Source organism: Falco rusticolus, chromosome Z (assembly GCF_015220075.1).
Source record: "Falco rusticolus isolate bFalRus1 chromosome Z, bFalRus1.pri, whole genome shotgun sequence".
Classification (NCBI taxonomy): Eukaryota; Metazoa; Chordata; class Aves; order Falconiformes; family Falconidae; genus Falco; species Falco rusticolus.
The window spans coordinates 70,650,182-70,673,860 of record NC_051210.1 but is presented as its reverse complement, the minus strand read 5'-3'; the positions used below and the strand labels follow the sequence as shown (position 1 = coordinate 70,673,860).

The window sequence follows — 23,679 nt, the reverse complement described above, 5'->3', positions numbered from 1 at the left end:
TAAAGGAATTTTCTGGAGGTTTAGACTTAACAGTAAATATTGAAATTTTTTATAAGTTTTCAGAAATAATTATATTTTTGTGTTTATTCATTAATCTGACATTAAACTTTGTGGTTTGTCTTGAGGTATGAAGAGGTGATAAGGCTTACCCATTTGTTTTATCATAGTGCTAAACATACATAGAGGGAGGAGGAGGAAGAAGCAACAAGTGTGTTATGTGAATATATATATATATATATGAAAATATATAGACATGAAAAAGGAAAATATTCTCTTAAGACCTGTAAAAGATGCATTGTATTACACTAAATTAGAGTGGATTTTTTGCTCACAGTGCACATAACTTTGCATAGTAATTTGTATGCATACTAGGATTTGCATACTAGTGCACTAATGCAAACCAGTTTTCCATTTTACATGCGACAGTAATTGCTTCTGCAGTATGTTTCTTGAATACATTTCCTAACAAACTTTATGTAAATGTTTTGAGTTATTTTTCTCTGTTAAAGCAGTAAGTCTTTTGATGGCTTCTTAAAGCATAAGCTCGTGTTCTTTCCAGCTAAAAGGGTTTGTAAAGTGGAAGTTGCAGTTTTGGAAGACTTCTGGGGTATTTTGAATGCATGAGAATGCAGCTGTCGTCACCTAGAGAAGAGGTGAATTATTATGTGGGTATATATAGCACAGTTGGATTAGACTGGATGCAGTGAAAGAAATATATAATTGGAAAATACCCAACTATTCTGTAGAAGGACAATCTTTTTGTTTTGTGTTGGAATAATGAACCTACTTAACATGTCATTACACACATAGAAGGATGGGAGCAACTTCATATCTTGATATCAGAGTTTCACCCTGGTGTTTTAAAATAGTCTTCTCATTATGTTCATACAATGTACTGTAGCAGCTAAACTTATGTATCCCATCTGTACCTCTTCAATCTAATGAATGTTGGTTTGATGATGACTGTATTCCTGTGCAGCTGAAAAATCCCAAAAAAGATTTCCCAAACTGGAGACTCTTTCCAGAAACCTGATTAATTTCCTGGTTGCCTTGCTTATACATTGTAATAGGAATTGCTGTTCCCAATGAAACTTCAGGGTTATGTTTCGTTTTTTAATCCTGGCTCTTTAGAAGCATAGGTGGGTATGAGAAACAGTACATAGTCAGGGGTATTCTGAACAGTGTGCTCTCGAATGTCTCATCACAGCTGCTCCTTCCTGTAGTAGTTACTGTAGAACACTTGAGTCTATAAATGAATGGATGATTAATCTGGAGATGCCCATTTTTTCTGCATGTTAGAAATCATGAATTAAATGAATGGCTTTCAGAATTTGCGTTTAAATGGTAAAAGGGGCATTTTTTTGGAAACACATAAGAGGTTGCACTGGTTTCATTTGAAAATCAAGTATGTCACAGTGGCATAATCACTGCGCCAAGTTCCATTCATTCCTAGTAACAGCACAAAGCAGCACATTTAAAATTTGATTCAGGGAAATGAAAAGAAAAATGTTGATTCTTATGAGTAACACTGTAAATTAGATTTTTTTTTGAGGGGTACTGGATTAGGACATCTGATGATCCTTTGCATTCTTTAGAAGAATGACATTTTAGACCTTGTCTAAATGATAGGAATTCTGCAAGTGAAAGCTCTAAATTAGAGCAAAACAATTAGATTAAGGAGGAGTCAGTTGCCTGGTGAACACCACATCATTTCGACAGCATCTTGCTTTTCTTAAAAGTATCCTTTTCAGCCTGTTGGCTGTAGGATGACACTGTATGTTTGAAATACCCGTATGTTGAGTTATCAACATGCGGAGCAGCGTAAGCCTTAAGGAGAGGACAACTGGTAAATCAGAATTTGATTAGATAAGGAATACCTAAATGAACCTTCTCTACATGAAACTAGAAAAAGAAAACTCAAAAGAAGACCATGTTCTTTCATATAAGAAAACCTCATTTTTGGCAAAACGAATTGTTCATCTTAAAGTTTAAGAATAAATTCCATTAATGACTGGTGTTTTTATTGAGAAAAAGGTAGATTATGCTTTCAGCTGGGCATGGGAAAGGGAGTATCTCATGCTAAATTCCATTTTTTAAACTGTTTTGTTTGGGAACTGTTCAACAGTTTACATAAGTTTTAAAAGTCTCCATAACAGTGTATATGCTAAAGCTTTAAAAAAAGTACAGCAGTAGACTGATACATCTTTGAGACAAGTGTTTTTTGGTGGTACTTCTGTGTGTCTACATTAAATCATAGTGAGTGTCGGTACTTTTCGTGTACACAGGTAAAGAAGATACATACAGGTGAGCATAATTATGTGCAAGTTATTGTAATTTTTGTGCATTAAAATCTGGAATTTTTAGTATAGGTTTAGGCATCTGAAAGTAATTGGCTTGTTCCCTCTCCTTCTTTCCCCTGTCCCCCAAGAAATTCAATGTTGATACCCTTTGGCCATGACATTATTCTCAGGTGTTACCTTTCAGTCAGAGATGAAAGCTTTTCTTTTTTATTCTGTGTACAGGTTTTTCATTTGGTTGTTTTTCTCCCCATGATTTTCTGTAAGTTTGAATGTTCTTGGTGGTGGAGTATAAGATTATTTTTTTTTCCTTCAGAATCTTCTGGCTCATCTCTTCAAATCCCTTTCCAGGCACTTTCTAGAACTTTTAAGAAAATTACTATTATTATTATCATCATCACTTTATTTTCATGTGTTGAAGACTGTCTTCCTTGTTGTGAAAGGGTTTCTGAATCTGGTTATCCCGTATATGGGAATGACCTTGTTTTTTGTCTAGTGGTTAAAAGTCATCCTCTCATGAAGCATGAATTTCATATGAGTTTTATCTTCTCGTGAAAACTTGTTCAGTCATTTTTATGTTTCCGGTTGGGTGTATTTTTGAGTAATTCTAAAAACACTCTTGTTTTACTGTTTTTGACATCACTTTTCAACATTATCTCATGTTGATGACTTAATTTTTGAGAGTTAATCCCTTTACTTGATTTACAAATTAATTTAGTACATTGTTTAGCTAACTTTGTATTATTAACACTTGGGAAGAAATCATTTCGAAGGTTAAGTGAAAGGATGTTTAACCCAAGAGATGCTTTCTGTTACTGTCATTTCTTGATATGGTGATTGGAACACTACTGTAATAAAAATATTCAAATAGAGAATTAAAATAAGATTTTCACATAAAATACCATTTTAATCAAACTTTGATTTGAGGATAACAAACGAGAGTAGTGAGCATTAAATGTTCTTTCCTCAAAGAAAGCATTTCTGCATAGCTTTAAGCAGCTAGTTTAGTATATAAAACATAAAGGTTTTGGTAAGGTTTTTTTGAGCTTTAGTTAAAATACTATCTTTTTTCAAACTTGTGGGGTTTTTTTATATTTTTTCTTTTTTTTTTCGAAGAGAGATTTAACTAAACAACGTATATACACACATGAACTTCTTGAATAAACTAATGCAGTCTTAAGCTGATGGATGTTAGATGCCATTTCAGTATCTTGCTAGAAATATTATTTGTGCTTTTGAGAAAAATCTAAGCCACAGTTTTCTTCATAGAAATGAAACATGACCAAATTCTGCAATGAAATGGTTAGAAAGCAAACACTGTAAACTTAACTTTTCTCAGCTCTCTTCAGCAGTCTATTCAATTTCCACTTCCATTTCTCCTACTCTTTCCAAAGTGGTCAGGTATTATACAATATAGTGAAAATTAAAAAACAAAATAGCACTGATGTATTTTAGGAAGAAACTAGTGCACTGAATTCCTTTTTTTTTTTTTTTTTTTTTTATTATCTTTAGTTCTTCAGGTGTCACCAAAATATGAAATACTACTAAAGGCGGAAAAAAAAATCTTGTATCATCTTAAATTTTCTTTTTTTTCTTTTTTTTTTTTTCCCTCTGTATAGGTTTCTGCTTTGGGGCTGGATCCTTCTGGTGCCCGTTTGATAACTGGTGGATATGACTATGATGTTAAATTTTGGGATTTTGCTGGAATGGATGCCTCTCTCCAAGCTTTTCGATCGCTCCAGCCTTGTGAATGGTAGGCATGAGGGCTGCCTTTTTCACCTGACTGTCCTGTGTTACAGTCCTGGTAGAATGCATGGAAAAGCCTCGTAAAAGCCTTTTGTATCCATTTGTACTTTTTGTGGTAAATGGAATGTGAACATGTCTGCTTATGTCTTTTCATGCTTTTTCCAATGACTTGCATATTTTCCCCTTTTAGAAAGCTGAAGATTAATTTGCAGATGTAACTGTTAGTAGTATATCAGCAAATGGATTATGAAACTCTCAAAAGAGACAGGCTGACTTTCAAAGTTGTAATTGAAATTAGTAGAATACACTTCTTGTACTCTGCTTACATAAAAGTTAGTGAAGAAGAGAACAAATGTGAAACAGTTGATCCCTTTGTGCAGAGCCTCTGTAGTTGCTGCCAGTATTTCTGAGGGGGGGTTGTTTTCTATTTTTCTTTAAGTCCTCTGTTTCTGGGAGCACTGGACCTTTGATTGCATTGATAATTGAATAGCAACATAGTGTGCGTTAAAAATAAGTGTAAGTCTAGTCTTTTTTTAAAGAAAAAAGCAATATATTTATATATGAATTTTTATATATATATGTAAATTAAAAATTATAGAAAGCAATTTTTAGAGAGTGTTTTCCATACTATTCATACTGTTCACTGGTAATTCAACAAGTTCATTTACTTACTCCAGAGAAGTGGAATACGGAATTCCTTCAAAAGGAGTGCATGTCTCATGCACAGCAAACTTTCAGATAAACACATTCATAAATCAATAACACATCTAGCAAGGTACTTTCTGATATCTAACTAATGTGATGCACTTTATAAGATACTTTGGTATACTTTAAAAAGGGATTGAAATTTATTATGCTCAGTACGTAGTCCTTAGAATGTGTACTTTTAGTCATTATTGTCTGACAAATCTACAACTGAATTTTGGTCAGTTTGGAAGGTTAGAATGTGTATGATTGCAGATGTGCCAAGAGTCTAGATGATGAAAAACAAAAGCAATGAAAAAGCAAAATAGAAAGGGATTCTACTGATCTAAACTGTTAAAATCAGGAAAATGAAAAGTGGGCTTTGATTTGTAATGCAGTTCTAATCTGTTTGACAGACTTACCTCGTTATAATAAACCAATGAATGGCACATTTAATTTGAAAACATGACTTGGCAGATATGCTACTTTGAAGTAAATAGATAGAATTATGCAAATGTGAAGTCACATTCAGACTTTCCTGCCATGAATTTCATTTACCCAATTAGTAGGATACAATTTGTATTTTCCTCTCCTCTGTCATAACTGAACAGTAAGAAAGACCTGACAGTATTTAATGGTATAAGACATAATATAAACCCACAAATACAATGTACATTAACATACCATTTCAAGCAAAACCATTTGCAATATATTTGTAACCTCCTTTTGGCAAAAAATGATGGTAAAATACGAGTTTAATTGTTAACTGGGATAACAAGCATATCATATTATCCCTGATACTGTTCGTATAATGTGTTATAAGTATCTCATAAGTATTTTTATATGAATGTTCTTGGTGGAATGTACATTCTTGTGATTTGAGTATGTTGGAGTCTAAAATACATACAAATAGAAATATAAAATAACATTAAAAATAGTATTGACTGGTGAAAATTTGGGAATTTTACTTCTTGAAAGTCTCATGTACTAGTTTAGGGGTTTAAAAAATATATTATTTAAATACTCCTTCTGTATCTTTTTGTAAACATAAAACTGTAACTATAGCTGTGTCTGGTAAAAAGATCCATAGTCAAGAAAAAGTTATTTCATGCTGACATTGAGGCATGCTAGTGAGCACTATGTGGAATATTTTGTAACTTATTATACCCAGGTGTATATGTATCCTTTTTTTTTGCACAATGGAATATATTGCAAGGACTATTAGCATTCACAGACCTTAATTTCAAAGAATTCTGGGGAGTTCTGGTATGGAAGCTTTAGGTGTTAGCAGAAATCCAGCTCTAGAGCCATAAACTTAATTTCATTTTAAGAGTAAAAAAGCCTGAGAACAATTCCATATCATCCATACTCCATTTTGTAGCATAATACTAGGTTACTCTGTTTGTCCTTGGATGTGGGATGTAAGGGGAGGGGGGAAAAAACCTGACAACAAACTGTCATCTTCAAACTGCACCTTAGTGTTTAAGGAGAAGGCGATGGTAAGGTGCATTTGTGTCACGTGTGTAGAAATGGCGTGTCATGATTCTACCCATGTATGTAGCTTTTTTCTGCAGGTCCTGGCAAGAAAGTACAATGAACATTTGGCAGCTTTAAACAAAAATTACTTGGATTAATGCTATTAAAGAGAGCTGGTTTTCTGTTTCCTAAGACTTGTGCTTTAATATTAATAAGAACCAAAAATGCCTTCTTCAAGAACTGCCCCTGCAGAGCCTCACTTTTGGTCGCACTCCAATAAAAATCTGAGAAGCTGTAACTTCTGGGGCTTGGAGCTTATAGAACCAATTTTTGGGCATGATTTTAAAAGTCATACTGCACAATCGCTAAGTTTGTTGGTTCCCCCCACCCCTTCATTTAACAGAAAGGTTGCAGAAATATCTCAGACAAATTTTTCCGCATGACTGATTTGATGAATTATTAGTTCTGTTCCCATTGTGTTAGGTGCTGTAAAATCAGGTGCTCTTCCATGTTAGAAGAACTTTGAATCTAAGATGAATAAAAAGTTTGTTCAAACATACTGATATAAAACTACAAAGAAGCAGTGAGATGATACTGGTCAAATTATGAACAGTGACATCTTAACAGTGTTAATGTCTGTAGTTTTAATTTTGGTACTTCAGTGCTTGAAAAAGTTATCTCTGAAGACTCTGTGGGTCTTCACATACTGTGGATTCTGTCAGAAATCAGATTTTAGTTCTGGGCAATCTCTGATTATATCTAGTGGCCAAGTCCTCTGGATGCATAAGGCATGCATCAAGGAAAAATACTTAAACATGGGTTTTTTGGTTCTTACATTTGAACAATGAAAAGTGCAAAACATGATTCTGTGCTTTGGAGTTCTGTTAGGTATTTTCCTTTGAGAATTTCAGCATTAGAGTGTAAGATATGTTCACTAGCTAAGTACTTGATTCTGCATGCAGTACTCAAGTGGGGCTCAGGAATATGTTGAGCTTTGTGCAAATTGTGATACAGCAGGAGCACTCAGAAGTACAACTGGGGAAGATTTTTTTTAAAGGTATGCTTGTTAGTCAAAAGCTGAATCAAATGGCTTCTTTAGTCTAGGTTTATCAACTGTCTGCAGAGAATATTCTGGACTTAACTGCTTCTCTTGTGGTTTTTTTTTAAATTTTTTCAGTGTTTCCTGTGAGCTTAATGTGACTGGCCTTTCCTGCTTCTAAGCAAGCATTCATTTTTGCTCTGGAAGGTCAGGATGCTTTTTCAGACGTTGCCTGTGATCTGTTTTGGAAATTCCCGGATTTAGAGTGTCTCCTTTCTAGTAAAAATCAGAGTTTATAATACTTCAGCCAATTTGGCTGCTGGTTTGTGTTACATAATAGGGTGCTTGGAGCAGTTTTTGCCTTTTGAATCATCACGTAAACAGCTTTGCCAAACTTTTTTTGAATGAGAAACTTATGCTTAGTTTACATTACTATGATCAATGCAGAACTTCTAAAATACATATTACAATGTTCTCTGTGTTTTGTGTAGTAACTCACCGTTTTAAGGACAGTTTTAACAGATTATAGTTACTGCTGAGTCAGTGAAGAAGTCACTGTCATGTAAGTTAGCAATTTAACGTTACACATCTTACAAGTTGCATAGTCAGTTTTGTTGATCATTTGAGTGTTCATTTTACTGATCTGATATCATGTTAAAAGTAGTTTCCTTGAAGCTACTAGGATTTGAACATACATAGTTATGTTCTTCACCAAAATTAACATACTCCTTTGAGGGCAATTTGGATGTCATGGGAACCCGAATCTAGCTGGCAGATGTCTTCCAGCCCTTAATTTGGGGTTAAGTTAGCTACAGAGCTGAAGCATTAATATTAAGTAATGTTACCGTGCACATTCTGTTAGTGAGCCAAGATATAAATTCTGGCAGGTGGGGAGTGCATAGACTGCTTGCATTCTTTGCCATCCGTGCAATGGAGTATAGCCAGGTAGGGGATCCAAAGGGATATCTGCTTCAGGTACAGCAACTACAGCGAACTTTGTTCATCGAGCAGAATGCTGAGAGAAGATGCTGAAGCTGGAAATGGAATTCTCACCCATCAGTCATCTTCCCACTTTCAGTTAATAATTTTTTGTCATCTTGGTATTATTCCATGATTCCATAGAAGACATACCTTTACAGCAAAAGAGCAATCATCAAAGACATAGTTGACTAGACAGATTGTTATCTACTGTTATGTTTCCAGGGTTGATGGTGTATTCAATTTTCAGATTCTGATGAAACTGTAGCCCTGAACATAGAAAAAGAATTAAGAATGCAGACATATGACTGATTTTCTGGTGTACAATGTACAGTGGAGTTTTATGTAGGACTACAGCATCTTTTTGTAGTAATTTATAGATTACTGTAAATTTGCATGTTTTTGAGAAGATGAAAAAGAATTTTCAGCCCTGAGGAGCTGAATCTGACACACAGTTTTTAACTTGGCTTTATAAAAGCATTCTTAAAGTTAAATATGTTGGCCAGAAATGACATTTTGGTGCCAACTTTGTAAATAATATTGCTCCATGTGCTGTTTGATTGAAGAAAAAAAATGTGACATGCACACACATACAGGAATAAAAAGCTTTAATCCATTAATATCAGATTATCTTTTTCCCCACCTTTTTGATATAGGAATATATATAGGTTTATGTCTGCAATATGTTTTCTCACCATTGACACTTTTGTTTTAGTGTAGGCTTACAGGAACTGAAGTTAATTGAAACGTATTTTTTCTTTTTCTTACTTTTTTCTTTTTAGTCACCAAATCAAATCTTTACAGTATAGCAGCACGGGAGATGTCATTCTTGTTGTCTCTGGTAACTCTCAGGCAAAAGTTCTTGACAGAGATGGATTCCCAGTAATGGAATGCATAAAAGGAGACCAATACATTGTGGATATGACAAACACAAAGGTAAATTCAGAAACTAATTGAATGCCAGAAGACTGACAATAGAGCACAAGGCTGATGGGGAGCGGCTGGGGGAACTGGGGGGGGTCAGCCTGGAGAGGAGGAGGCTCGGGGGGACCTTGTGGCTCCCTGCAGCTGCCTGACAGGAGGGTGTAGGCAGGGGGGTCGGTCTCTTCTCCCAGGTGACAAGTGACAGGGCAAGAGGAAATGGCCTCAAGTTGCATCAGGGGACATTTAGATCAGATATTAGGAAAAGTTTCTTCACTGAAAAGGGTTGTCAAGCACTGGAACAGGCTGCCCAGGGATGTGGTAGAATCACCATCCCTGCGTTCAAAAACCGTGTATATGTGGTGCTTGGAGGCATGGTTTAGTGGTGGACTTGGTAGTCCTGGGTTAATGGTTGGACTTGATGTAAAGGCTTTTTCCAACCTAAATGATTCTGTGATTCTATGAATATAGAGTATTTTTGATCTTAATGAGAAGCCTCATAAAATTCAGTAAGGGAAAGTGCGAAGTGCTGTCTCTGGGATGTGATAGTCCCATTTATTACATGCTAGAAGTTGTGGGACCTTCATCCATGGATGGCCATAGATTTCATTCAAGGCCAGCTAGACAAAGCCATGGCTGACCTGATCTGGTGTTGGCTATAGTCTGCCTTTAAGTGGGAGGGTGACCTAGGTAAACTCAGAGTTCTCTTCCAGCTATCATTTCTATGGTGCTACAACAAATCCATCTATTTAAAAGCATATCTTTTAAAAATTGCCAGCTTCTCCCATACCCTTGTCCATCTAACAAAAAAATACTAGAAACTATTGATCTGGTCTATTATCTTGCTTTCTTCTACCCTCCATTTGTTTGCTGATACAATTTACCTCTTTTAGTGCAGTGCTTTGAACTTGTTACTGTTACTTCCATGCCGTGAGTGTAAGGCTAATAAGCAACTTGCAGATTTTTAATGGTAGTTAAAAATGCAAATGGGAAGGGCTGGTTCATAGTTTTGAAGTGTTTCAACAACTGTTGATTGGGTCCATATTTTGACAAGCTATGAGACAAGGATTCTGTTTACACAGATAATTTAAATTAAAATCAGTTTTTTTAAAATAGCTTAAGCCTAAAAAGTAATGATGATCTACTGCTCAAACTGATGATAAAATTGATTTATTTGTTCATGGTGAAGTGTATTGCCAAATAACTATGATAAATGCTGTTTTGCCTAAAGTTGTCAGATGACTATTTCTTCTGGCTAGTGATATGTATATAAAACCATCAAATAGTAACATCTGCTTTAGTTCTTGTTTACTTCAAAGTGATTCAGATTTTCTTTCTCTCCTGAACTTCTAGAATTCCAGTGTATTGTGGTCCAGCAGTCAAAATGCTGAAGTGTTTGTTGTTTTGTCCCATGAACTTTTCAGTATTGCTCACTGTATTTGTGCTTAAAGCAAACTGAAGTAATTCTACCGTTGCAGGAATAGTTTCCAAATTTCTCTTTGAATATAGTTAATGAGCATGTGCCTATACTTCAATGAAGTAAACCCAACTGGACAAAGACGTTTTATATTCATAGTCACCGTAGTGGCAATAGCTTACTTTGGATAAAATCCTTACCTTATTTTTTTTCCATCCTAAAGAAACAGGGCTGGCTACTCAGTTTGCAACTTCCAATCTTTTATGAGAAACTCAGTTTATTAAGTGGTTAAATCCATCTTGACTCTCAAATTCTGTTTCCTCAGTTTTCTTCAACATGGTCTTTGGCTGGTGTAGTTTGGCATTGAGTATATTTATTGTGTTACCCTGATAATTCTTGTTATTTCTGTTATTTCATGTAGCTTGGAACAATTTGCATGACACCATGTTGATGCCTCTTGTTTCAACCTTTCTCTGCATTACAGCTCTACAAAGAGGTTAAGTGGAAATATGATTCCGTGCCATTTTCTGAAAGAAAAATGAAAAAAAGAATGGCAGGGGTTTATAATTTGAAAATGAAAACAAGCAAGGATTAAATGCATTTATAGTACATAAAATCTTTTATATCATTGTGATGTCAGTCAGCCGTTGCTGTGGTCAGAAGGGTCTGATTTGGCTTTCAGCTTTTATGTGATTTCACTGGAAGGTTTTGGAATAAAATTCATAAAATGTTGTAAGACCTTTGTGTTTGTTTTCTTAGGGTCATACAGCAATGCTCAATTCAGGCTGCTGGCATCCAAAAATAAAAGAAGAATTTTTGACGTGTTCTAATGATGGGTAAGTATTGAGCTCTATCTTTGTCAGGGCTTTTTGAAAGGCTTGTTTGTTTTGTGTTTCAGTATTGTGCCCTAATTTGCTTTAAATATCATCCTTTTAAATCTTGAGCGAGTGCTCAGGACAGTGTCAGGCAAAAATGCTGTTTCATCTCTAGATAATTAATGTATAATTTAGTTTTGTAATTTAAAATTTTAATGATATTTCGTGGAAATTATTGGTTAAATATGTTTTTACAAAGATTCTTTGACAAAATTTTACTTTGCCCGTTATATCTTCGAAGTAGAATAATTGCTGTGGAAAGACTCAAATGTAGCTGAGTTCACGGGGAAGATAGGGTATTTCAACTGGAAGCTTCAAGTTTTATGTTAAGTGTAATTGAATACTGATGGATATTGTTTGACAAGTGTCAAAGATTGTTAGAAAAGATTTTGTAGCTTCAGTCTTGATCTTTGTGGTTGCAGATGAACTGCAAAATGTCACTGTGGCAATTGCATGAATTACTAAAGTTAGTGCAGATGTCAGTAGCGAGATCACGAATGATTTCTGAATTATGTTTTAAATACACAATCTCCCTTACTCCAGGGTAACAGTGAGCAGGAAGACTAAATTGCCCCACTAATGTATCTGAAGTGTGGTCTGTGGTAAACGGAAGACTCCAATTATTGAATCACTTTAAAAGTGTGTGTGTGTGTTCCCTAAAGGAACTGACTTACTGGTTAACAAACAGGTACATGGAAAACAATTATTTTAATAGGAAAGATCACAATTTCTGATAAGACTGTAGCAGAAGAAAAAACCCCTTAAAATACTACAGTGTGCTTTATGGAGCAGTTCAGTTGCAAAAATGTGTGCAAGAAGCCAGCTATATATATTTTCCAGCTTGTAGGCACAATGGTTTTATATCCATAGTAGAAATATTTTTTAAATGGTAGAAAAGATGCTTTAAAAAAATTGTTGCTTTTTTGAATGTAGTTAAACATTAGTACAGCTTCTTGGTTAGGTTCAATAGTTTGTAGATAGTGAAAAACAAATCAAGGTATTACAAATCATGAAGATTGTCTAATTATGTGCTAAGAAAGTGTGTGTGTGTGTGTATATATATATATACACACCCCAAATATTTGGGATATATATATATATACACCAAATATGGATTGAGTTGATCGATCCTTGATGCTTGTGTTGCTGTGAGCTGAAATGGTCAAGTAAGTGAAATCCAGATAAACACTACTATAAATGGCTACATAATTGCATTTTCAAGGACTATGTGGCTGACATTACAGGAAAATTTCATTTTCTTTCATGCTAGTGACAGGTCTTTCCAGGATTTGGACACATTGTGTCAAAAGAAACAATTTGGGTTGCTTAATTTGCAAACAGATCTAAAATGATAATGACAATATTCCCTCTGTGAAATTTAGTAACAGAAACCATAAAGTCTCCAAAGTTTAATCCGTAATTCATCTTAAGACTGGAGCTGTAAACTCAAATAGAATAGAATATTTCAGCTGGAAGGGACGCACAGCGGTCACCTAGTCCAGCCGCCTGACACCGCTTCAGGGCTGACCAAGGGTTAAAGCTCGTTACTAAGGGCATTGGCCAAATGCCTCTGAAGCACTGACAGGCCTGGGGCATCGCCCACCGCCCCAGGAAGCCTGTTGCAGTGTCTGACCACCCTCTCGGTGAAGAAGTGCTTCCTGACGTCCAGTCTGAGCCTCCCCTGGCGCAGCTTTGAACCCTTCCCGCGTGTCCGTCAGCGGATCCCAGGCAGAAGGGATCAGCACCTCCCTCCCCACGCCCCCTCCCCAGGAAGCTGCAGAGAGCAGCGAGGTCGCCCCTCAGCCCCCTTTGCTCCAAACCAGACGAGCCCAGAGCCTCAGCCGCCCCGCGCAGGCCATGCCTTCCCGCCCTCCCACCAGCGCTGTTGCCCTCCTCTGGGCGCCTTCGAGGACCTTCACACCCTTCTGAAATGGCGGGGCCCAGCACCGCGCACAGCACGCGGGGTGAGGCCGCACCGGCGCTGGATGCCGTGGGACGTCGCCCCTTCTGAGCGGCGGGGTGGGCTGCCTTTGGTGCCCCCGGGATGCGGTTTGTCCCTCGGCTGCCCGGGCACTGCTGGCTCATATCGAGCCTGCTGAACTAAGTAGGAATCTGAGTAGGAAAGGTCATCTGATTATGCTAGTGTCTAATGAGCTCAGTAAACTTAATACAAAGAGATAAATAGAAGTGGTGTTTTCATTAGTTATGTTGTGTAAAGGTTTGTTAGTGGGTAGCACATCTCTGAAAATGTATGTTTCAGTAGTAAATGATAGCAGTTGTTGGTATTGTGCAATATTGGGTGAAATTTCTGACTTCTTTTTGGGGGTGTGTCTTGCTATTGTTTTTATAATGTTGAAGAATACTCAAGTGGAAATGTGGCTTTAAATAATGGAAAGTGCTGTCTAGTGATTTTTTTGAATGAGAGAAAATAACTGCCATAACATCCTCTATTACGGTAATTTCAGAGAGTATTTTGCCTTAACTGATTTGTGGTTAAAGGACACAGGTTTTTTTGAATTTCAAGCAAAAGCTATTTACAAATTCTGTTTTTACCAAGCATTCCAGAAACTAGGAATTTTGTATTTTGTTCTGATTATTTTACATCTTGCATTGAATGAGTTTATGAATGTGAATACACGTTAAAACTGTCTATCTATCTGCCTGACCCTTATGTGATGAAGAACTGTATTTCATTGATTTGTAAAGCTGGCTTTTTTTGAGTCTGTAGATTTGCACTTAAATACCTGCAGAAATATGAATCCATTGAAGAGTTTATGTGAAAACTTGGTTTATGTTGCATGCAAAGCAAACAAAACAACTATAACAGAAATTGAACTCTGAAGATGGTGGCCTTATCAGGTCAGACCAAAAGACTGGCAGTTTTTCGTCTAGAAAGAGGAGGTCTAAATGGGGTATAAACATATAATCAAAAGGTTTCAAAATGATCAGGACAGGAGATGAGCTGAATGTAGAATGAACGCTGTTTGCTAAACCCTGTTATACTAAGAGGCATTTGTTGAAAGTGGCTGAAGTTAAGTTTAAAACTAGTAAAAGAAAATACTTCTTTCTGGGTAGTATCCAAATATGTTCTGGGATGTGTTGTCACAGGAGGTTGTAGAGGCAGATTTAAAAAGTGATGACAAAAATTAATGTGTTGTGTTATTATTGCTGTGATCAAAGACTGATTACAGGGCTAAATGAATCTATGGTCAGACTTAGTAGCCTGTTTCTTATATTTTTATATGTTCTTCAGTAACAATTATTAATCTTGTGATATAATGCTTTTGCAGTGGTTTTATATTTAGAGTTGGTGTAGTTTTCATGTGACTAGGTTAACTGCTGGTAAAGTCTTTCTCAAAGAAGATGTAAGAGGAGATTGCAACTTCAGGTTGATATGTTGAAAGCAGGAGTTTTCATGATGCATAATGAGGTTAGAAAGCAAAATTTGCACGTAGACTTGTGGAGTTAAACACATTTAAAATATATTTTAAATCAATGCTTTTAAAATATTTAAAATACATATTTCTTTTTCTTTTCATGCTAATCTGCTGTAACTCAAATTCATCCTTGGGGATGGTCATTATGAGCACCTGACAGTTTCTTCTGATACCAAATAATTAAGCCTGTAGTAGTATCCTGAACTGAAAAGTAATTAAAATGAAGGCTCTTAATATTACTATTGTAAAAGAAGTATTTTGAGAGGTGGTCTGTTTATTGTGATTTATTCATGGCATTCAAATTTGCTCGACATTTTAAAAAATGATAATCCTCTAAGTAGGTTTGGACTATAATGTATTCTAATCTGTGGTTATTAGGCTAGTTGTAAATTTACTACTTCAGACTGCAGATATATGGGTTACCAGCAGGGAGTCTCAGCGTGTTTTGTATGACTGGTCAAGGACACAATCTTGAACTTGGAAAAGACTACATAGGAAGAAGACACAGTTCCATCTAACTCCTATACGAGACAAACAGAAGTTGGTTAGCTTACACACCGTAATGAGCCAGACTTCAGAGCCAGCAGTTACAGAATAAGTCTGAAAACTCCTCTTGTTAACTTGTCTTAAGTACATGTCCGCTTATGTGACTGTTAGTGAATGCATACAGCTTACAGTAGTTTACTTCTTTTTGTTTTCATTGAAAATATTCCAGATGATAGGTTAAGACACGTAATACCATATTGTTTCTTCTTTTATCTTATAGTAAGTTTAAAAAAACCCTTTAAAAAGAATAGCTTTATTATTATTCAGTTAGAGATGAATAATAATTCTGTTGTGCTTTTACAGATTGTTCAAGCTTTATTAGCTTTTAATTGCAGAAGGAAGTAAGAAATTTGTCAGTTCTGTAAGTAATCTGGTGATTCACCTTAAGAGAATGGATGAATAACACTAACCTAGAGATTTAGCTAAGGAGTTTTTTACTTGAATGCATTTTTTCAAGTAAGTTAAATCTTGTGCATATATTCGTAACTATGAAATGTTGATTTTAGCTTTCCAGCATTTCAAGTGATTAGAATAAAATTGTATCAGAAGAAAAGATAGACATAGAAACTTCAGTTGTCTTCTCTATGGAACTGCAGTAATTCTGTCTTTAAAAGTTTGCCTTACAGATATGATTATTTCAATTTTTGCTAGTTTGGCTGTTGTTAATTCATACCTACCTTTCACTGTGTTTAAAGCATACATACAAAGCTGTTTACAGTATTGGTATTAATGATACAAACTTTCTTCATGCTCAGGCTGTCTTTTAATTTATGGCAGTTCATTTATGTTACCTAGAACTTTAAATACCCCACAGCTATTCCTGAAAGATCAGTCTCTTTTAATTGCATGTACTGGGTGCCATTCTAGATAATTCTTAGATACAATGTGATCAACAACATCTCTGTGTTTTTTGTAATGCCTTTACCACATTTTTCAGGCTTTTTTGGAACATATGCTTAAGGCAAGGATCTGTCAATATGTCAGCAGTGTGTTTAGCATGTCTGCAGAACTGCAGTGAAGTTTATAGTAACAGAAATACCAACATTAATGCATTGCCTAAAAGGGAAAGAAAATTTTGAAAATGAGAAAGACTTTAAAAATTATTCTGCTCTCTGGAAATATACCTAACAGTGAACTAAAAAAAATACCCAGTGTTCTAAGAGATAACTAACTCCTTGTTTATATCATTCCAAAATATCAGTTGACTTCTATGTTAAAACAAAGGAGGAAGAGGAAACGGATAATATTGTTTTCATTATTTGGATGTTTTCTTATCACAAATGTGATAGGTAGTGCTTTATGAATAAGCAAGAGACCTCAAGGATATTAAATGTTCCAGCAACAGGTGTTCTATTTCCCTACTGTCATATATTTTTACCTCCTAGGAGTAGAATTGCAGCCAAACTTGAAATTTAGCAGTCCTGAACTTTATGATTTGTTGTTGCAGCTAGGGCTGTGGTTGATTAACAGCAGGTTAGCCGTAGAAAATTCTTCTCACAAGTCTTCCCTCTCTCACTTTCTATTAAGTTATGTTCATACTCTTTAAAAAGGTATCATAGAGAATATTGACTGCCATCACCAAGTGATATCTCTAGGAAGTTCTTCAGGGATAAATTGTGCTTCATCTTAGATCTATCTACATTTAAAAAGGTGGAGTTATTTCAGCAAAGTAGCTTCAAATCTTCAGAAATAAAACTGAGCATTTAAGGTACAATTTAATCCTTAGACTTTTGTCAGATGCATTGTTTAAATATGAAGCTACTCTGCTCCATGGTATAGGGTGTTAAACGGCTTTTTAAAATCATATACTGCTGCTTAGTAAATGTTCTCTGTGTCTTAATGAAAAAGAAGACAGATTTCTGCCACTTGTGTGAATTAGAGTGATGACCATAGAGTGTTCACAAAGGAAAAGTGAATACATTCTTAAAATCCTACTTTTCAAGTTTAAAACTATTAACTCTTTCGCAATGGTAGCTTAACTACCTTTTTTAATGGAACAGTTGACAGTAAGCCTAATTACATTTCCAATTATGGTTTGTAATTTCAAGCTTGCAGAATATAATTTGTGAAGGACAAGTGCTATGGATAGCTCTGTGTAACTTCCATCTGAAGTTTACAAGCAGTGCTGTTTAGAAGTTTTTTCTCTTTGGGACACCTAGACACTACTTGTGGTGGGTTTTGAAATGATACATCTTAGTGAACAGTGTTGTTTCACGATCACTTTTATCTCTGATGCCTTTCACTTTTCAGATATTAACCAATTCCATTCTACTAACCAGGTTCACATCTAGAATAGCTTCTGTCCTGTCTCCCTCCCATTAGCTGCCTTGTTTCTAGGTCTATGTATGTGTCAGCTGTCAGTATAGGACTTCTCCTTCATGACCAGTGGTTTCTGGCAAGTGTTCCTTTAGGCCCAGAACTGCATAAAGGCTTGATAGCTTGACAGAAAAGGGATTTGAGCAAGATCTGGACTTTGCTCAAGATGACCAGCCATCAGTTTTCCTGCCTATAGATCAATCAATTGCTTTTCCTTCCACAATGGCATTCTGCTTGTCTGGCAAGCTCCTTCAGCGAAAATTATTCTGTTTTCATTCAGTTGATGAGGTCTGTGCAGCATAAGTTTTAGAGCCAAGTCACCTACTACAGTTCACATACTTGCTCCTTATAAATATATTTTCCCCCTGCCATGGTAGTATGTTCTAAGGAGAGCATAATATTAGTATCTTCAGCCTGCTTGACCATGCACTGTGAAGGACAGCTCTGCTAGCTGTGCAACTGGGATTACTTGGCATTTCTCCTGGATTTATAGAATCTAATCTTTAGATTACATACTGTCTGCTCACTCTAGGTTGATAGCCTCTTAGCCTAAGATAATTAGGCTTTAAGTGAATGCAACCCTGGAGTTTGTCTGAACTCTGTTAAGGCCTGGAATAGCTTGGTTGACAGCTTAAGAACTGAACCTATAATTTTACTTTTTTTGAATGTTTTAAGTGTCAGTGATGCTGTGCATATGAAGACATAGATGAGAGCAGAATCTGGACTTGTGCAGTTCAGTGTTAAGTGTAGTTGTATTGTCTTGCTGTTACACAGAATTTGTAGATTTTGTGAATAATGTATTTGAATAAATATGACAATTAAATTTGTTATATATACTGACATTTTTTAAAAGCACCAAACAAACTACAATACTGAAGAAAGTTTTTGGATAAATATTATTAGTCTTAAAGCCTTCAGTGTGTTAAACATTTTATGTGTAATAAATACAGTTAACACTGATCAGTCTGCAGCTTAGAAGACTGCTGACAGCATTAAGATAGCAATGCCAAGGCTACTACTAAGATGTTTGTATAATCGTTCATTAGAACCTAAGCTTCAACAATACATTTGTCTTCACAAATTTGAAGACTAGTTTGCAAAGTATACTTGAAAATAATTACTAGTATTTTACCTTCATCTAGGGTAACATTTAAAAATCTTTGTTTAATTGCAAAGTCTTAGGCTTGTGCTTTTGTGCAGTTTCCAGATTTGGTTCTTAAAACAAGATGCATGCTTTGGAGTATAGAACCTGCATTGGGGTCCAAAGCTATTACTCCCCAAAGAGGTCACCCTGAATTAAATCTAGTTGCATCATACAGCTTTATAGGGTAGGGAATGCAGGTAATACAGAGTGAAACAACTGAATTTGCCAGCGGTATAGTATTGCTTGGAATTCAGTTCTAGGAAAAAAAGGGATTCTTGCCAAGTAGTTTCAAGCACGTAGGTATGTAGGTGTATGTACAGATGCATATTTACTTCATTCCGTATGAAGATGAAATTCTGAAGTTTGAAAATTGTTTCTTCAGGATTTTTATGAGACAGTTTTCCTCCAAGACAGTATGGCAGTTTATGCAAAATTTCAGAGTTAATTTAGAATATAAAAGAATACAATTCTGTTCAGTGATGTATTTTTAGTCATACCAAGGTGAAGTTGTTTTTTATTATGGCAAGAAACTTGAAAATTCTTTTTTTTGCCAGATGAAAATATACATTAAATTTTTTTTGTTTATTTGGCAAGCACAGGATTTAAATATTCACAGTACTCCAGTGCTTTCTGGACAGTTTCCTTTTAGAACTCTGCAGTGAGCAGAGCAAGAAGGGGCAGCCTTTTCAAAGGAAGTTTGCCTTCGCTAGTCAGTCACAATGTTCTTACCTTAGCTTGGGAAGGTGGTAGTTTCAATGCATATATTTGCTTCTCTCGTCCCAGAACACTTAGTGTTTCACTTCTCACCTGTATTGTGTACAACTTGTGTTATATGGATAAGCTGTCCTTGGGACTTGTTCCCTAACCCCTTTCTGTCAAAATGAGACAGACTGGAAAAACTGTTTAATTGTTACATCTTTCTTGGTCTTGGCTCACTTTGACTGAGATGGGTTAGAGTACTTCTGAGCAGCCCCGTTAGCAGATCTGAGGGGTAAGTAACTTCTGGCAGGATAGAAGTGATGGGAGAGTGGAAGTTTTAACATTTCCATCAGCTCAGCTTGGTATCAGATAGGGAAGAAGACTAAAACTGTTAGGAAACTTCCCATTGTTCAGGGTTGTACCCACATTGTTGAGGAGACACTTCCATTGTGTCCATGTAGAACATAACTTTGTTCTACAAGTATCTCTCACTCTGGCAATTTTCTCTCCTGTCTTCTCCCATGAAGAATTGATTACATCTTTTATTATGAGGAAGAGATTTCATTTTCATGTAAGTATTCACTGGTTATTTTAGCCTATAACTCAATTTAAAGGACCATTTTCTCATAAGATACGCATCTAATGTAAGTGACCAGAATTCTCCAGTTATTCTAATAATAATGGGAAGTACAATAGTACTTAGTAAACTAAACTCAAATGTTTTTGTTTGATAATGAGAAAGTAAAGTAGGGTAGACAATTTATTTTGGCACATTTGCTTATGAAGATAAAATATGTATTCTGTCTAAGAAAATAAAAATAAATTGCTATGATTAATGTTCAGATCTGATTCTGTATTAAAGTTGTGCAGTAATGACTGATGATAGTTATTACCGTATAGATCAAAATTCTGGGAAAATATTTTGCTATGATTTTTTTGACATTTGCAATTACAGGTAATTTCATTGTTTGTAATGAAATTTAAAATTGTTCCTCTTATCAGGGTACTCGTGTTATATAAATATATGTTATAGTTAAAATCCCAGTGATAAATTACTTGTTTAGCGCCTAAGACATGTATGTTTGGTGGCTTTTGTTTTTCATGAAATGAATTGGAATAGCCTGAAGTTACATTTCTCAGCTGGGAATCTTTTCGAAGTTATATGGTTTCACTGGATGATGGTTGCTCTGGAAGTTCTTTCAGTTCAGAAAATTCTGTTTAATACTGATAAATCCCATTTTGCAAGTGGGATAGAATATCATGGAAATGCTCTATGGGTTTTTGTGAAAGAAGCTTCTCTCTCTTTATTAATCAAACATTTTATACATTTTTATATAGTATCCATTAGTACATTATAAGCAGTAAATTACAACCTAAAATATATTGAGATTTTTTCTGTTACTTCAATTGAGTTTTGTTTGTGACTTTTAAAGGATTTATCTATAAATACATGTGAGATGTTTGCTGTATATCAGTTGGACTGGCTAATAGGAAGAGATCTTCAAACTGGTTATCTGCAGTAATCAAAACAACATGTTTCTAATATATTTTCATAAGATTGGACTATTGCCTCAACTTATATTTTTATAAATTATTTTAATTAAAGCATATTTTTTCAGAGAAATTATGAATCTATTTCTGGTAAAACCTGAACGCTACATATTAGTCATTGATAGTGAAAGCAGATTGGTTGGTGAACTGGGTGAAGACAACAGTATTGTGAGGTCGTACATGGAGAAGAGTATTTTCAAAATTAGACCCGTTTCCTGGAAGTTATGTAGGGTTAATTGTATATAAGCTTTTAGTATGAAGCTATGGAAGAGGAGATATGTATCTCTTAAAAATCCATACACACAGAAATCAACTTTTACTAATGATATTTGTAAAGGATAGGATGTTAATGTTTTGTTTCAGCAGTTACCATTGAGTCTGCAGTTGAGTTGTGTCTAGTTCCAATGACAGCAGGCTAAAAAGGATGTTGAAAGAGTGAAAAGGAAAACATCTGAGAAGAATCCTGAAACTTCACTTAACAGAGACCTCGAGGAGCTGAAAATGCTTCAGTTAATTGAATAGGATATTAAGAGACTTGGCCGTAGAAAGGAAATAACTGAAACAGACATAAATGTCTGACAGATGAAATTTCTTTGAATTGTTAGACATAACTAGATCCAGTCATCGGAAGCTAGCGAGGTTTGAATAGGTGAGATACAGTTTTTGTCAACAGAGGGGTTATGTGACTGTGGAAGGAAGTAGCGCAGTAAATTCTTCCAACATTTTAGCCTTCACATAGGAATTGGCAGATGAGATTTCTCTTTTAATCATCAAACAAACCAGTGAGCTCCAAAAGCGCCAGGTAATAAGTCTGAGATTAGAATGGCATATGGATTTCTTGGTGACAAAAACTGATCAACTCGTAAATGTGTCATAGTTACTTGTGGGTAAAGGTTTGGGGCTTGAGCGGTGAATGTCTTGTTTCTCAACTTTTTGAGGCTAGGAAGAAGTCAATACATAGTCCTTCTGAGGCTAGCAGAACCGTCCATGTGGAACTTCTAGTGGGAAATGGATCTAATTTTTTTCTGTTAGCATGTTAATTAGATACTTTTTTCTTTAGTTGCATGTTATGTCTTCAGAATCAATCAGCCTTCACAGTGTTATCAACCAATTCCTCACTGAGTCTTTACCTGATCTTTTCCCCCGCCACACTCCCTTTCTGTCTCTGAATCATTCCCCAGTAGATTGTTTTACAGCCCCTTTATGGCAATAATTTTAAATTTAAAGCTAATTTTATCATTCAAGTATTTGCTAATAAAGCTTTATATTAAATGTATTTCTCTTGAGAGCAATTAGTTTGGTTTTGGAAATGTTTCATCTCTTTGTTGAAATGTTTCCAGACCTATGATTTGTGAAATCTGTTTGCTAGGACAGAAAACATGTGATCAATATTCAAGACTTTAGTTCATTAGTGGTGGTGGAAACTTCTGGTCAGCTAATCTCTACAATTAAGATCTACATTCATTGGTGTCTGTATGATTTAGAACCTGCTGGCAAACATTTCAGTCTCCTGAGACTTAACTATTGGTGAGATAAGATTCAGATCTTTCATCATCACACAATTACTAGACCATATGCATGCCTACCTTCAAAATAAATAATTCACCTATACCTTTTTGTAGCTTCCTTCTGTTGTGTGATTCGCAGTGAGTTAAATGGATAGCAGAATAACAAGGACTGAAGAGTTTCAGAGAAGAAAAAATGTCTTCCCGTTTTTTGGTAGTACACACTTAATCTTTAAAAATTAATTATACTATCAGCATGTTTATTTTAAGTCCTAGCAAATAGTTGAACTTCAAACTGAATTGGTTTGAGTTAAAATCTGGTGTTAGAGCTTTTTCAGGGGGTGATTGTTTTTATAAAAAAAGACTTATTTTTTCATTCCAATCAGAATAATTCTGAAAAATAGACTTAATTACTTGCCTGGAAGTTTATATTTCATCCCAATGTGTGCCTGTCTGCAGCATGAACTGCTTTTCCTTTGGAACTTTTTTCTTAATTTTTTAAGGACACTGAATATAGTGCTAATATAAAAATACTTTTTATGTAGTGGGTTTTTTTGGACTATCAAAATTGCCATTGAAATACAATGTGGAATACATATTTCCAGTTTTTTCATGCAGAGAGACAACCTCAGAGAAACAGAGCGGATACATCCAGTCCATGGCAAGGATTTGTTTGCTCTGGAAACTTTACCATAGTAAACAGAGAATGTCTGATATATTTTACTTAGTTCGTGTTCATTTACATGAAGTTTAGCCATGAAGTAGCAACTCCCTCATTGACTCTAAAATGGCTATTTTTTAAATCCAGGGCCCATGCTTAGAAGGATATAGATGACATTAATAGTTTCCTGAGCACTGTACATGAAAAGTTACAATGTTCTTCTTTAGTTTCACAGGTTCTGATGTTTTGGGGAACATCCATGCAGTTTTAAAGTAGCTGTTCCACATGCAAAGTCTCTTTTTTTTGCCCTCTGCTGAAGTTGAGCACCATTGTAACAGAATTGGTGGAATGAGTGATGTGAACATTACCCATCTGCTTTGGTAGAAA

At 35.4% G+C, this 23,679-nt stretch overlaps 1 protein-coding gene across 1 annotated transcript in view; it reads left to right on the top strand.

The window, feature by feature from the left end:
* Positions 1-23,679, top strand: part of WDR70 (WD repeat domain 70) — a 131,056-nt gene that overhangs the window by 31,918 nt on the left and 75,459 nt on the right. Inside the window, exons 7-9 of the mRNA XM_037373954.1 lie at positions 3,917-4,050; positions 9,003-9,156; positions 11,318-11,394. Of these exons, the coding sequence (XP_037229851.1) occupies positions 3,917-4,050; positions 9,003-9,156; positions 11,318-11,394 (365 nt within the window). The remainder of the gene's footprint in view (positions 1-3,916; positions 4,051-9,002; positions 9,157-11,317; positions 11,395-23,679) is intronic.